The sequence below is a fragment of the Hyla sarda genome, chromosome 1 (genome assembly GCF_029499605.1).
Source record: "Hyla sarda isolate aHylSar1 chromosome 1, aHylSar1.hap1, whole genome shotgun sequence".
Classification (NCBI taxonomy): Eukaryota; Metazoa; Chordata; class Amphibia; order Anura; family Hylidae; genus Hyla; species Hyla sarda.
Genome location: NC_079189.1, coordinates 5,985,689 through 6,002,333, shown reverse-complemented (window position 1 = coordinate 6,002,333; position 16,645 = coordinate 5,985,689). Strand labels below are relative to the sequence as shown.

The following is a 16,645-nucleotide window of genomic DNA, read 5'->3' as shown; positions in this document are numbered from 1 at the left end:
GGGCGGGGAGCCAATGGCTCTTCGCTCTGTCAATCAGCCTAGCACCACATTTAACAATAGGCGTGTCTGTAAGACACTCTTATAGTGAAATAAGTTCTGCACCAGCCGGCCGGGCTTGCGCTCGGCACTGTCCCCGGGCAAATGAGTGATGGACAGTTCGGCACCAATTTCAGTTGGGGGGGCTCCTTGACGACACCACTGGTCCCTGGGCTTGATTAGGGTGTGCCCAGGCACACCCCGTGCGCACGCCTATGCCTCTATACACTCCATATATCTGTTCAGACGCCTCCTCCATTATGGGGCTTCACTCCTCACAGGAGCCGCTCCTCTATACACTCCATATATCTGATCAGACATCTCCTCCTCCATTATGGGGCTTCACTCCTCACAGGAGCCGCTCCTCTATTATGGGGCTTCACTCCTCACAGGAGCCGCACCTCTATACACCCCATATAGCTGATCAGACATCTCCTCCATTACGGGGCTTCACTCCTCACAGGAGCTGCTCCTCTATACACTCCATATATCTGTTCAGACGCCTCCTCCATTATGGGGCTTCACTCCTCACAGGAGCCGCTCCTCTATACACCCCATATATCTGTTCAGAGATCTCCTCCCTTATGGAGCTTCACTCCTCACAGGAGCCACTCCTTTATACACCCTATATATCTGATCAGACGCCTCCCCTCCTCCATTATGGGGCTTCACTCCTCACAGGAGCCTGTCCTCTATACACTCCATATATCTGATCAGACGCCTCCTTCATTATGGGGCTTCACTCCTCACAGGAGCCGCTCCTCTATACACCCCATATATCTGATCAGACATCTCCTCCTCCATTATGGAGCTTCACTCCTCACAGGAGCCTGTCCTCTATACACTCCATATATCTGATCAGACGCCTCCTTCATTATGGGGCTTCACTCCTCACAGCAGCCGCTCCCCTATACACCCCATATATCTGATCAGACATCTTCTCCTCCATTATGGGGCTTCACTCCTCACAGGAGCCGCTCCTCTATACACTCCATATATCTGTTCAGACGCCTCCCCTCCTCCATTATGGGGCTTCACTCCTCACAGGAGCCGTTCCTCTATACACCCCATATAGCTGATCAGACATCTCCTCCTCCATTATGGGGCTTCACTCCTCACAGGAGCCGCTCCTCTATACACTCCATATATCTGTTCAGACATCTTGTCCATTATGGGGCTTCACTCCTCACAGCAGCCACTCCTCTATACACTCCATATATCTGATCAGACATCTCCTCCTCCATTATGGGGCTTCACTCCTCACAGGAGCCTGTCCTCTATACACTCCATATATCTGTTCAGACGCCTCCTCCATTATGGGGCTTCACTCCTCACAGGAGCCGCTCCTCCATTACGGGGCTTCACTCCTCACAGGAGCCGCTCCTCTATACACTCCATATATCTGTTCAGACGCCTCCTCCATTATGGGGCTTCACTCCTCACAGGAGCCACTCCTCTATACACCCCATATATCTGTTCAGAGATCTCCTCCCTTATGGAGCTTCACTCCTCACAGGAGCCACTCCTTTATACACCCTATATATCTGTTCAGACGCCTCCCCTCCTCCATTATGGGGCTTCACTCCTCACAGGAGCCTGTCCTCTATACACTCCATTTATCTGATCAGACGCCTCCTTCATTATGGGGCTTCACTCCTCACAGCAGCCGCTCCTCTATACACCCCATATATCTGATCAGACATCTCCTCCTCCATTATGGAGCTTCACTCCTCACAGGAGCCTGTCCTCTATACACTCCATATATCTGATCAGACGCCTCCTTCATTATGGGGCTTCACTCCTCACAGCAGCCGCTCCTCTATACACCCCATATATCTGATCAGACATCTTCTCCTCCATTATGGGGCTTCACTCCTCACAGGAGCCGCTCCTCTATACACTCCATATATCTGTTCAGACGCCTCCCCTCCTCCATTATGGGGCTTCACTCCTCACAGGAGCCGTTCCTCTATACACCCCATATAGCTGATCAGACATCTCCTCCTCCATTATGGGGCTTCACTCCTCACAGGAGCCGCTCCTCTATACACTCCATATATCTGTTCAGACATCTTGTCCATTATGGGGCTTCACTCCTCACAGCAGCCACTCCTCTATACACTCCATATATCTGATCAGACATCTCCTCCTCCATTATGGAGCTTCACTCCTCACAGGAGCCGCTCCTCTATACACCCCATATATCTGTTCAGACGCCTCCTCCATTATGGGGCTTCACTCCTCACAGGAGCCGCTCCTCTATTATGGGGCTTCACTCCTCACAGGAGCCGCTCCTCTATACACTCCATATATCTGTTCAGACGCCTCCTCCATTATGGGGCTTCACTCCTCACAGGAGCCGCTCCTCTATACACCCCATATATCTGTTCAGATGCCTCCTCCATTATGGGGCTTCACTCCTCACAGGAGCCGCTCCTCTATTATGGGGCTTCACTCCTCACAGGAGCCGCACCTCTATACACCCCATATAGCTGATCAGACATCTCCTCCTCCATTACAGGGCTTCACTCCTCACAGCAGCCACTCCTCTATACACTCCATATATCTGATCAGACATCTCCTCCTCCATTATGGAGCTTCACTCCTCACAGGAGCTGCTCCTCTATACACTCCATATATCTGTTCAGACGCCTCCCCTCCTCCATTATGGGGCTTCACTCCTCACAGGAGCCGTTCCTCTATACACTCCATATATCTGTTCAGACGCCTCCTCCATTATGGGGCTTCACTCCTCACAGGAGCCGCTCCTCTATACACTCCATATATCTGATCAGACATCTCCTCCTCCATTATGGGGCTTCACTCCTCACAGCAGCCGCTCCTCTATACACTCCATATATCTGTTCAGATGCCTCCTCCATTATGGGGCTTCACTCCTCACAGCAGCCGCTCCTCTATACACCCCATATATCTGTTCAGACATCTCCTCCTCCATTATGGGGCTTCACTCCTCACAGGAGCCGCTCCTCTATACACCCCATATATCTATTCAGCTGCCTCCTCTATTATGGGGCTTCACTCCTCACAGGAGCCGCTCCTCTATACACCCCATATATCTGTTCAGATGCCTCCTCCATTATGGGGCTTCACTCCTCACAGGAGCCGCACCTCTATACATCCCATATATCTGTTCAGCTGCCTCCTCTATTATGGGGCTTCACTCCTCACAGGAGCCGCTCCTCTATACACCCCATATATCTATTCAGCTGCCTCCTCCATTATGGGGCTTCACTCCTCACAGGAGCCGCTCCTCTATACACTCCATATATCTGATCAGACATCTCCTCCATTATGGAGCTTCACTCCTCACAGGAGCCGCTCCTCTATACACTCCATATATCTGATCAGACATCTCCTCCTCCATTATGGGGCTTCACTCCTCACAGGAGCCGCTCCTCTATACACCCCATATATCTATTCAGCTGCCTCCTCTATTATGGGGCTTCACTCCTCACAGGAGCCGCTCCTCTATACACCCCATATATCTGTTCAGATGCCTCCTCCATTATGGGGCTTCACTCCTCACAGGAGCCGCACCTCTATACACCCCATATATCTATTCAGCTGCCTCCTCTATTATGGGGCTTCACTCCTCACAGGAGCCGCTCCTCTATACACCCCATATATCTGTTCAGCTGCCTCCTCTATTATGGGGCTTCACTCCTCACAGGAGCCGCTCCTCTATACACCCCATATATCTATTCAGCTGCCTCCTCCATTATGGGGCTTCACTCCTCACAGCAGCCGCACCTCTATACACCCCACATATCTATTCAGATGCCTCCTCCATTATGGGGCTTCACTCCTCACAGGAGCCGCTTCTCTATACATCCCATATATCTGTTCAGACGCCTCCTCCATTATGGGGCTTCACTCCTCACAGGAGCCGCTCCTCTATTATGGGGCTTCACTCCTCACAGCAGCCGCACCTCTATACATCCCATATATCTGTTCAGCTGCCTCCTTCATTATGGGGCTTCACACCCCACATATCTATTCAGCTGCCTCCTCCATTATGGGGCTTCACTCCTCACAGGAGCCGCTCCTCTATATACCCCATATATCTATTCAGCTGCCTCCTCCATTATGGGGCTTCACTCCTCACAGCAGCCGCACCTCTATACACCCCACATATCTATTCAGATGCCTCCTCCATTATGGGGCTTCACTCCTCACAGGAGCCGCTCCTCTATATACCCCATATATCTATTCAGCTGCCTCCTCCATTATGGGGCTTCACTCCTCACAGCAGCCGCACCTCTATACACCCCACATATCTATTCAGATGCCTCCTCCATTATGGGGCTTCACTCCTCACAGGAGCCGCTTCTCTATACATCCCATATATCTGTTCAGACGCCTCCTCCATTATGGGGCTTCACTCCTCACAGGAGCCGCTCCTCTATTATGGGGCTTCACTCCTCACAGGAGCCGCACCTCTATACACCCCACATATCTATTCAGCTGCCTCCTTCATTATGGGGCTTCACTCCGCTCCATCACCGCTCATCATCTCTATTACTCTGGTGACCACGTGACGCCTTCACCCGCGCGCGTGCCGTAGGACCTGCCCTTATAAGGCGGTGTTTGTCGTCTTGGTGACTGGCTATGATTACAACCAATCGGAAGTGCCGAGGGGCGGGACATCCGGAAGGGGCGGGCGCTGGAGAGTATGGCCAGCACGGCGTAAGCCGGAGACATGGTGGAAGGTGAGTGACCCGTCTCCGGGTGTTCGCGGATGGTGCACGTCACATCGGGTGTCACCCGCCCCACACCCGGAGGTGACATGAAGAGACGTGTGTCTCACCCGGCTATAGGCAGGACGGCCGACAAGTTTCATTTCTGGGTTCGCTTAGCTTTTATTGGATACTGGTGGTCACGTGGTCACATATGTCTCCGCCCCTTCGTCCCTGTCATCTGTATATATGGGACTGCCCCGCACTTGAAGATATTTGTTCAGTATTGGAGTTTTTATTAAAACCTATGTAGAGGAAGAGCGCTGCAGTTGCCCATAGCAACCTATCAGATTACTACTTTCACTTTTCATTGGCCTATTTAAAAGTGAAAGAAGTGATCTGGTTGCTATGGGCAACTGCACCATTCTTTTGATAAATCTCCCCATAGTTCTCGGTTGTGTACAGCGGTGGGGCTCGGCCGCCATAACACTGTCCTGTGTGTAGGAGGCGCTATATACACCTGTACCTCAGCCTTCCTGTTAAAACAACTGATGGAGCCCATTGTACAGGAGTACGGGCCCTTGGGTGCCCATGGGGTTTAGAGGAAGGTGTGAACAGCTCCTTATGACTGCAGTGGCCCCTACCTGATATAGGAGGGCCCGGCCTGGTGTCATGGGGTCCGCGCCACCTATTCCTGTCTGTAATGTAAGGAATATGAAGGGCGGCTCTGGAGGCGTTAATTCTGCTCTGTAGAAATGTCAATATAAAGCCGGGCGAGAAGATGGCGGAGATACTGGAACATGTGTATATGATATACTGCACTACAGAACATGTCACCGCCATGAAGTGTGTGTGTGTGTGTATATATATATATATATATATATATATATATATATATATGATATACTGCACTACAGAACATGTCACCGCCATGAAGTGTGTGTGTGTGTGTATATATATATATATATATATATATATATATATATATATATATATGATATACTGCACTACAGAACATGTCACCGCCATGAAGTGTGTGTGTGTGTGTGTATATATATATATATATATATATATATATATATATATATATATATAATATACTGTACTACAGAACATGTCACCGCCATGAAGTGTGTGTGTATATATATATATATAAATATGATATACTGCACTACAGAACATGTCACCGCCATGAAGTGTGTGTGTGTGTGTGTATATATATATATATATATATATATATATATATATATATGATATACTGCACTACAGAACATGTCACCGCCATGAAGTGTGTGTGTGTGTGTGTGTGTGTGTGTATATATATATATATATATATATATGATATACTGCACTACAGAACATGTCACCGCCATGAAGTGTGTGTGTGTGTGTGTATGTATATATATATATATATATATATATATATATCAGGGATGTGGAAATCCTATAGCCCGACGCCCGGGACAAGTAGTTTTGGGTGCCGGGCAGGTGAATTGTTCATAGATTTAGCCCTGTATCGGGCAGGGACAGACAGACGTCCCCCTTATTTTTCTTTAATGTCGGTGTGAGGCGCAGGAGCCGATGGAAGTCTTCACCTCACACCGGCGCTCAGAGTATATGGGGGGGCGGCGGCCTCCAGCTGACTGCAGAGACCCCCCTTATCTCCCCTCCCGGAGGATGAAGGACACAGCTCAGAAGACACAGCAGGGTGAGAGAAAGGATGTAGACAGCTCCGTGCACAGCTCTATCCCCCGCACACAGCTCCATCCCCCGCACACAGCTCCATCCCCCGCACACAGCTCCATCCCCCGCACACAGCTCCATCCCCCGCACTCAGCTCCATCCCCCGCACTCAGCTCCATCCCCCGCACTCAGCTCCATCCCCCGCACTCAGCTCCATCCCCCGCACTCAGCTCCATCCCCCGCACACAGCTCCATCCCCCGCACACAGCTCCATCCCCCGCACACAGCTCCATCCCCCGCACACAGCTCCATCCCCCGCACTCAGCTCTACCCCTCCCCCCCCCTGATCTGTCTAGACAGGACCTAATCCACCACGGGGCGGTTGCTAGTTTGCACGGGGAAAACACAGAGCAGGGGGGGGGGAGGGGGAGGATGGAAATCTCACCTCACACCGGCCGGGACTACAGCTCTGATGTCCACTCATGGCGGATCAGGTGAGGAGACCAAGAATACAGGCGGCGGCAGGAAGGGTGGTTGTATATGTATGGTGTGAGTGTATGTGTGATGTGTATGTGATGTATGATGGGGGGGGGGGGGGGCAGGTGTATGTATGATGTGTGCATATGTATGGTGTATATCAGTGTTTCCCAACCAGGGTGCCTCCAGCTGTTGCAAAACTACAACTCCCAGCATGTTACACAATAACTTTAACTGTACTACTATACAGTGCAACATGCTGCAACACCTACACAACCATAGGCTGTATCAGGGCATGCTGGGAGTTGTAGTTATCTAGTAACTAAATGCAACTTCCAGCATTTTCTGACACAAAATGCACCATATAAACTGGAGAAGAACCCCCCCCCCCCCCCCCCCAGTAACATAAGTTCCTATTGAGACTGAAAAAAAGTGATGAAAATATTTTTAAAAGTGCGAATATATGTGAATAAGCCCCTTTCCTAATAAAAGTTTCCAATTTTCTTTAAATAAAAATAATGTACAAAAATAAACATAAGTGTTATCGCTGCATGTGGAAATGTCCAGACTATTAAAATATGATGTTAATTAAACCGTACGGTGAACGGTGTAAATGTAAAGAATTGTCCAGAATTGCTCATTTTTGGTCACTTCATATGAGAAATTTTTTATAAGGTGATCAAAAAGTTACATCTAGACTTATCTGGGCTTGTCTGGGGGGTAAGAGGAGATACAGCTCTCCCTCCGCTAATATCCTGACATACTGCGATCACCTATTAACCATTAGATCACCGCTGTCAGCAGTGTCTAAAAGGGATCTTATATCCATCCCTGGTGGTCTAGTGGGGGGGGGTGATCAGACTATTTTGGTGAAAATTATTTTATCTGCCAGGACAAGTGGATTTTCTTGAGGGACAAGTAGATTGTGTTCAGCTTTAGTCCCTTGGACAAGTAGTTTTTTTTTTTAATTTCCACACCCCTGAGATATATATATATATATATATATATATATATATATATATATATATATATATATATATATATATATATGATATACTGCACTACAGAACATGTCACCGCCATGAAGTATGTGTGTGTGTGTGTATATATATATATATATATATATATATATGTGTGTGTGTATATATGTGCGGTAAGAAGATATAGGAAGGCACTAAATGCATACGATAGCTCTAGGGTTAATGGTGTCAGCTGGACAATGAGGCAAAGCGAGACCAACAAACTTCAGATAATCGAGGTGGCGGTGCTAGGAATGAAGTAAAGATAGGCTTGTAATATCATGTGTAGCAAGAAGAAAACAGATATATATATATATATTACACTACAGAACATGTCACCTCCATGATGTATCACACATTATATATAATGTGTCGCCCTTCAGTGGGAGGAGCCATCGCTGACTTGTCCTTGTGTTTCCCTCAGATTCGGATGACAGCTATCTGGATGAATATTATTATTATAATGATGATGACGACGATGATGAGGATTGTGGATTCTGGGACGGGTTTAGTAGATCGGAGACATTTTCTGGCTTCCGCCCATCCTTCCTTTACTCCCAAGATTATAAACTACATACCATAAATTATATAACCAAAGAGGTGATCAGGAGGGTGTGGGGTCACGGGTGGTTTTCGTGGATGGTATAGATGGTGGTGGACGTTTAGGTTGTGTTGATTATGGGGATATGATGGTGGGCAGCATAGTTTGGTGAGAATAGACTGGTGGATGGTCAGTTGGGATGATGGTGTGAATGGTGAGAGAGGTTGTTAGGATGAAATGATGGTGAACAAAACAATTGGGATGAATGTGGGCATGATGATTGACAATTTAGTTGTGATGGTAGGGGTGGACGGCTGTGTATGGATGATGTGAGAATAGAGGAGAGGACAACACAGTTGGGATGATCATGAGGATAGAGTTGTAAATATTTTGGTGGGCAGCACAGTTGGAATGATGTAGGGGATAACATGGAAGACGGCTCATCTGATGGTGGGCAGTTGCACTGGGTGTTGGATGGCTCAGTTGGGGTGGTGTGCGTGTGTGTATTTGGGTGTTGCATGGCTCAGTTGGGGTGAGATTGGACATAGTATGGTGGATGGTTGGGTTGGTGATGGAAGGGTTAAGTGGTCGGGTGAGTTGGGACAATGGTGAGGATAGTATAGTGGATGATTGGGTGATTGTAGGGATAGTATGGTGGATGGTTGGGTGATGGTGGGGATAGGTTGGTGGATGATTGCGTTGGTGATGGTGGGGATAGGTTGGTGGATGATTGGGTTGGTGATGGAGGGGATAGGTTGGTGGATGGTTGGGTTGGTGATGGAGGGGATAGGTTGGTGGATGATTGCGTTGGGTGATGGTGGGGATAGGTTGGTGGATGATTGCGTTGGGTGATGGTGGGGATAGGTTGGTGGATGATTGGGTTGGTGATGGATGGGATAGGTTGGTGGATGGTTGGGTTGGTGATGGAGGGGATAGGTTGGTGGATGGTTGGGTTGGTGATGGAGGGGATAGGTTGGTGGATGGTTGGGTTGGTGATGGAGGGGATAGGTTGGTGGATGGTTGGGTTGGTGATGGAGGGATAGGTTGGTGGATGGTTGGGTTGGTGATGGAGGGATAGGTTGGTGGATGGTTGGGTTGGTGATGGAGGGGATAGGTTGGTGGATGGTTGGGTTGGTGATGGTGGGGATAGGTTGGTGGATGGTTGGGTTGGTGATGGTGGGGATGGGTTGGTGGATGGTTGGGTTGGTGATGGTGGGGATGGGTTGGTGGATGGTTGGGTTGGTGATGGTGGGGATAGGTTGGTGGATGGTTGGGTTTGTGATGGTGGGGATAGGTTGGTGATGGTGGGGATAGGTTGGTGGATGGTTGGGTTGGTGATGGTTGGGATAGGTTGGTGGATGGTTGGGTTGGTGATGGTGGGGATGGGTTGGTGGATGGTTGGGTTGGTGATGGTGGGGATAGGTTGGTGGATGGTTGGGTTGGTGATGGTGGGGATAGGTTGGTGGATGGTTGGGTTTGTGATAGTTGGGATAGGTTGGTGGATGGTTGGGTTGGTGATGGTGGGGATAGGTTGGTGGATGGTTGGGTTGGTGATGGTTGGGATAGGTTGGTGGATGGTTGGGTTGGTGATGGTGAGGATAGGTTGGTGGATGGTTGGGTTGGTGGATGGTGGGGATAGGTTGGTGGATGGTGGGGATAGGTTGGTGGATGGTTGGGTTGGTGATGGTGGGGATAGGTTGGTGGATGGTTGGGTTGGTGGGGATGGGTTGGTGGATGGTTGGGTTGGTGATGGTGGGGATGGGTTGGTGATGGTGGGGATAGGTTGGTGGATGGTTGGGTTGGTGATGGTGGGGATGGGTTGGTGATGGTGGGGATGGGTTGGTGATGGTGGGGATGGGTTGGTGATGGTGGGGATAGGTTGGTGGATGGTTGGGTTGGTGATGGTGGGGATAGGTTGGTGGATGGTTGGGTTGGTGATGGGGGGATAGGTTGGTGGATGGGTGAGTTGTCCTAATGATGTGACTTATGTCGCGTTATTATAGGAGGCAGATAAAAATGCTAAAGAACTTCTGGAGGAGGAGAAAAGAGAGAAGGAAAAGGCCGATAAGAAGAGGCTGAAGAAGAAGGTGAGAAAAACCTCAAAAACATTGCACAAATAATAACTCACCAAGAAGATGTTGGGATCTGATGATTATCTATAGGAGAGATTATTGTGGAAAACCAAGTGAAAAAGACTATAGTTCCCTATTGGGCATTGCTAGCTTAGATACAAGATACAATGCGGGTTGGATACATGGAATGGAGTCTCTAATCTAGATACAAGATGAGATATGGTTGGGATACATGAGACATACAGGTTCCTTATAGCCTCCTGCAGCACATTAGCCCACAGATGGGTGGGGCCTATAGATCCTCCACATAGGTTGCTGCAGCGGTCTCTCTTGTGCTCGCCAAACTCTCATCAGGAGGTACACTATGCAAAAGTAGCCTCTGAGGCCCTTTTTTATAGGCAGCACTTTTACTCCCTCTTGTGGCAAGACCCAGTGTTTAAACTTTGGGGAACTGTATAGGAGATCATGGGACGGTCCCGGCGGTTGGACCCACACAATCAGACACTTATCCCCTAACATAAAGGGGTACTCCGCTGCTCAGTGTTTGGAACAAACTGTTCCGAACACTGGAGCCGGCGCCGGGAGCTCTTGACATCATAGCCCCTTCATGCCATCATGCCCCGCCCCCTTAATGCAAGTTTATGGGAGGGGGCGTGTTGGCAGTCACGCCCACTCACATAGACTTGCATTAAGGGGGCGGGGCGTTACATAATGAGGGGGCGGGTTATGACATCACAAGCTCCAGCGTTTGGAACAGTTTGTTCCAAACGCTGAGCAGCATTCTGATTGATTCGTTTTGTCACTTTTATCTTTTCAGAGACAGAAGGATCGTAAGCGCGAACAGCGACTGAAGGAGGTGGAGAAACCAGCGGGGGAGAACCTGGTGAGTCCTGTGGTCTGCAGGTGTCACCACCGTGGTGGGGGAGTTATGGCTAGAATTCTGGTAGATCGGTGGTGGTGGGCCTCCCTGGCACAGGTTGACCTATCCACATGTTCATTTGTTCCAGGCTCCAGTAGATAATACGAGATCTGAGGACATAGCACAGGATGATACCGGTGAATTAGGGAATGAGGTGAGTTGCCTACGTATTGGCCGTTACCGGTGGTCCCTCTGCCGCCTCTGTCTGACCCCGGGGGGCCTCTGTGATTTCAGGACGACCTGGACCTCGGAAGCTCCTTTGTACGTCAGGCGCAAAAAAAGATGGAGAACAAACCGAAGCCGGAACGGAAGGAGCGAGGTAAAGACGTTTTACGCGAAAGCGGGCGGGATAAATCTCAGGACAGCGTGGCCGAGAAAACGAAGAAGATGGCGGCCTGTCCATCCGCAGCACCGAGGAATGTAAGGAGCAGCCGCGTTCCATCCCTCCTCCTCCTCTCACTGCTTCCTGTCTGTTCTCATGGTGTTGTCTCTTACAGGGACTTCCTGCCGATCAGTATAAAGTAAAGGAGAGTATGGATTTAGCGAGTAAGTCTATTCCGCTTACATGTTCTCCCAGAATCCCCCTTGTTCTTCCAGTGCTGCCCTCTAATGCTGGATGTCTGTATTACAGGTATTGGGAATAATTTGGCAAACCAAGGGAAGCACATAGAGGCCTTACATTATTATACCGAAGCTATTAGGATAAACCCTGGCGAGTATAGGTGAGTGCAGAGAAGTTCCAGCAGGGGGCGCTCTTCTGTGTCGGCTGAGGAATCCCTGCCCCAATAACCCAATTACCCCCTCCTCCAAAGTCTTCTCATTCTTCATCATTCCGTCTGACTCTCCTTGCAGGTTTCTGGGGAACCGCTCGTACAGTTATGAGCGTGTAGGGCGCTATAAGGAGGCGCTGCAGGACGCCGAGAAGTCACTGGAGCTGCAGCCTCTTTTTGTAAAAGGACATTTCCGGAAAGGAAAAGCCCTGAAGGGACTGAAGGTAAATAGGAGAGGAGGAGTCCTGTGTGTATAAGATTGTAAGATCATTTAGTGTCCCCCGATGTGTTTCACCTCACAGAGTGGCATTGTCAAGGGACAATGTGTATACTCTATAAAAATTAACGATTAGTGAACTGAGCCTAAAACTACAAACCCAGCAAGGTCCTGTATGTATGAGTGTAATATGTGATATAGTCCCCCCCCCCCACAACATGTTTCACCACACAAAGTGGTGTCCTCAGGGGGTACCTGTAGCACTTACCTCTGTGTTGTTTATCTCTATCTCCACAGAGATATTCTGAAGCAATCGCTACGTTCCAGCAAGTCTTATCATGTGACCTTAATCATACAGAGGCAGCACAGGAGATAGCGGACTGTCAGCAGAAGCAACAGGTGACCTCCCAGCACCACCCCCCCCCCCCCCCCCCCGCACCCTCCTCACCTGATGCCTTCATGTTCAGCCACCTTCTCATGTCTTATTTAGGAGCTGACTCTGTCCATGAGGGCGAACTTCACAAGTTATACCCCCCTGAGCGTCCGGCCGACTGTACCTAGTAAGTGATAAGCAGCAGGGGGCTCATGGGGCAAGAAGAAGATGAGTGACGCTCACATGTCTTGGGACCTTCTCTGTTGCAGGTTTATTAGGACAAAGTAATAATAAAGTGTTTATTCCTCGTAATCTGGTTTATAGAAGATCTAATAATGCAGGACAGGCTGCCCCCCGGGACCCTCCAGCAGCCAAGCCAGTCAGCAGGTAGGCACTAGGACCCTAGGCGGGGGAGGGATCGGAAGGCTGTCAGTAATGGTCTCCCCTACTCTGCAGCACCTTGTACCCCGTCTGGGTGGGAAACATCACAGCCCGGATCACAGAGGATGTGCTGAGGTCACAGTTCACAGTGTAAGTGCTGGAGCCTGGGGGTTGGTAGGGACCTCCATGCTGCCATGGTTGCTGACTCTTCCCTCCTTGTAGGTTCGGTGCCATTCATTCCATCCGTATTCTGTACACCAGGACCTGCGCCTTCGTAAACTTCACCAGTAAAGACTCCGCAGAGTCTGCCTTCCGAGCCCTGCAGGTAACTGGGCCCACCTTCTCCCGCGGCTCTACACCCCCCTCCGCTGCCACGACTTCCTGCAGCCAGCCTCTGGCCTCTACCCCCACAATGCCTGGACCCCTTCCCTGTCCTCTAAACCTGCCTCCCAACCCAATGCCAGCAGTCATCTCCCGGCCACTACCCCTCCACTGCCTGCACCCCTTCTGTGGCCTCTACCCCCACATTGCCTGCACCCCTCGCTACTACCCCTCCACTGCCTGCACCCCTTCTGTGGCCTCTACCCCCACATTGCCTGCACCCCTCGCCACTACCCCTCCACTGGCTATACCCCCCCCACATTGCCTGGATCCCTCCTTTGGCCTCTAAATCCACCCAATGCATGCAGCTATCCTCTTGCCTCTATACCCCACCCCCCTACCGCCTACACCCCTTCTGTGGCCTCTACCCTCCCATTGCCTGCACCCATCACTGATCACAATGGCCGCCTCTGCTGCTGTTGATGGACCTCCATGCTGTCTTTCCTAGGGAATGAATATCGAGGGGACCACATTGTCTCTCCAGCTGCGGAACCCCGAACACTCTCACCTGAACCCAGGAGGGGCCGGAGCCAGGAAGCCGGGAAAGTGAGGAGGGGCTGACGTGGCACTTCATAAGAGGTTCACAATAAAGGAGGCTTTGATACACTTGTGTGTTGTCTTACTGGTGCGGTGTCTCACTCTCCCCCCACAGCTCTGTAGTGTCTTACCACCTATCACTAGCAGGTGGCGCTTTTTTCCCACATATGCTGCTACACAAGAACAGAAAACTTTCACCTGCAGGTGGCGCTAATATTTACCACTCATCACTTGCTACTAATTTCCTTTTTGACTGCTCTTTGCCTGACCTAACAGAAGGAGCTACTTTTATGGCTCTCTGGGTTGTATTGCTTATGTATGGCCACTAGGTGGAGCTGCTATCCTACCTTTTACGGCATGGCATTCTGTTGACGCTCAATTGCGATTCCCTTAATCGCCAGCAGGTGGCGCCGGCACATTAGGACATTAAATACGTTCTGTGCATTGGTAATGCCTCGCGTAGATCTGGCAGTTTACACAGTAGTGGCGGTTGTGTTCTGTTACAATGTGAACTGATATGCAGCCCCGGCGCCGCTTATCCTTCTTTTATTGTGCACAGGTCGGGGCATGATGGGGGGTATGTGTATGTATATATGTCTGGAAAGTGTTTTCCAACCAGGGTGGCCTCCAGAAAGGCTGTCCGGGCATATGGGCAGTTGTAGTTTTCCCGATTCGGTGGAGTAAAGAGAAGCGGCGCTGACAGTATACGTATGCCGTAGTTCAGATATAATAATCTTGTAGCAGTTGATCACAGGTCTTTGTGTGACAGCAGGAGTCGTTGCAATGGTCAGGGGAGAACAGTAATAAACAGAGGGGGATGGGAACTGGTAGAGTAAGAGTTAATGACGAGCGTGGCCGCCAAGATGCAGCATGTATACAGGGGCCGTCAGCGTTTAATATACAGTCGGCGCTTCCCATTTCCATAATCAGCAGATAATAGGTGGATATTGAGCGCCGCTCATCTCCGTCCCACTGACAAGGCATTTCCCAAAGCAATAATGAATGGAATTATCTGCAGATTACAGAGCGCAGCGAAAACAATTACACCTGCTCGTCTCCGGGGAGCACTGCCTGTCTACACACATCATCGGGGGCGAGGGGGCCGGGGTTGACTCATTTACAAGTACAATAGAGAGTGAGGCTCACCGCCGACCCGTAAAACCATCACAGAGTGATCCTCACCTCTGACCCATAACACAATTACAGAGTGATCCTCACCTCTGACCCATAACACCATCACAGCGATCCTCACCTCCGACCCATAACACCATCACAGCGATCCTCACCTCCGACCCATAACACCATTACAGAGTGATCCTCACCTCCGACCCGTAAAACCATCACAGAGTGATCCTCCCCTCTGACCCATAACACCATCACAGTGATCCTCACCTCCGACCCATAACACCATCACAGAGTGATCCTCACCTCTGACCCATAACACCATCACAGTGATCCTCACCTCCGACCCATAACACCATTACAGAGTGATCCTCACCTCCGACCCGTAAAACCATCACAGAGTGATCCTCACCTCTGACCCATAACACCATCACAGTGATCCTCACCTCCGACCCATAACACCATCACAGTGATCCTCACCTCCGACCCATAACACCATTACAGAGTGATCCTCACCTCCGACCCGTAAAACCATCACAGAGTGATCCTCACCTCTGACCCATAACACCATCACAGTGAGCCTCACCTCTGACCCATAACACCATCACAGAGTGATCCTCACCTCCGAGAGGGAGCAGGTCACCCATAACACCGTCAGAGACTGATCTTCACCTCCGACTCATAACACCATCACAGAGTGCTTCTTACTTCCGACCCATAACACCATCACAGAGTGCTTCTTACTTCTGACCTATAACACCATCACAGAGTGCTTCTTACTTCCGACCCATAACACCATCACAGAGTGCTTCTTACTTCCAACCCATAACACCATCACAGAGTGCTTCTTACTTCCGACCCATAACACCATCACAGAGTGCTTCTTACTTCCGACCCATAACACCATCACAGAGTGCTTCTTACTTCTGACCCATAACCCCATCACAGAGTGCTTCTTACTTCTAACCCATAACACCATCACAGAGTGCTTCTTACTTCTAACCCATAACACCATCACAGAGTGCTTCTTACTTCTGACCCATAACACCATCACAGAGTGCTTCTTACTTCTGACCCATAACACCATCACAGAGTGCTTCTTACTTCCGACCCATAACACCGTCACAGAGTGCTTCTGACCTATAACACCATCACAGAGTGCTTCTTACTTCTGACCCATAACACCATCACAGAGTGCTTCTTACTTCCGACCCATAACACCGTCACAGAGTGCTTCTGACCTATAACACCATCACAGAGTGCTTCTGACCTATAACACCATCACAGAGTGATTCTTACTTCTGACCCATAACACCATCACAGAGTGCTTCTTTCTTCCGACCCATAACGCCATCACCGACCCTCACCTCCAACAGAGGGGCCAGTCACCAATAACACACACTAACACTTTCTCACCTGT

At 49.8% G+C, this 16,645-nt stretch overlaps 1 protein-coding gene across 1 annotated transcript; it reads left to right on the top strand.

Annotated features, from left to right (window-relative positions):
- The first annotated feature begins 4,611 nt into the window (after nt 1-4,611).
- TTC31 (tetratricopeptide repeat domain 31) lies at nt 4,612-14,182 on the top strand. The gene is made up of 15 exons (XM_056551507.1): nt 4,612-4,766; nt 8,337-8,512; nt 10,457-10,540; nt 11,343-11,408; nt 11,533-11,598; nt 11,679-11,864; nt 11,942-11,990; nt 12,076-12,166; nt 12,297-12,438; nt 12,729-12,830; nt 12,922-12,991; nt 13,074-13,191; nt 13,261-13,335; nt 13,408-13,510; nt 14,015-14,182. The coding sequence occupies exons 1-15, from the start codon at nt 4,757-4,759 to the stop codon at nt 14,114-14,116; spliced, it is 1,440 nt and encodes a 479-aa protein (XP_056407482.1). The 5' UTR covers nt 4,612-4,756; the 3' UTR covers nt 14,117-14,182.
- Nucleotides 14,183-16,645: the final 2,463 nt, after the last annotated feature.

Excerpts from the sequence above, each read along its gene's own strand:
- TTC31 (XM_056551507.1), top strand. Across the intron at positions 11,599-11,678 it reads CCGGTGAATTAGGGAATGAG|GACGACCTGGACCTCGGAAG; the intron begins GTGAGTTGCCTA and ends CTGTGATTTCAG. Across the intron at positions 11,865-11,941 it reads CATCCGCAGCACCGAGGAAT|GGACTTCCTGCCGATCAGTA; the intron begins GTAAGGAGCAGC and ends TGTCTCTTACAG.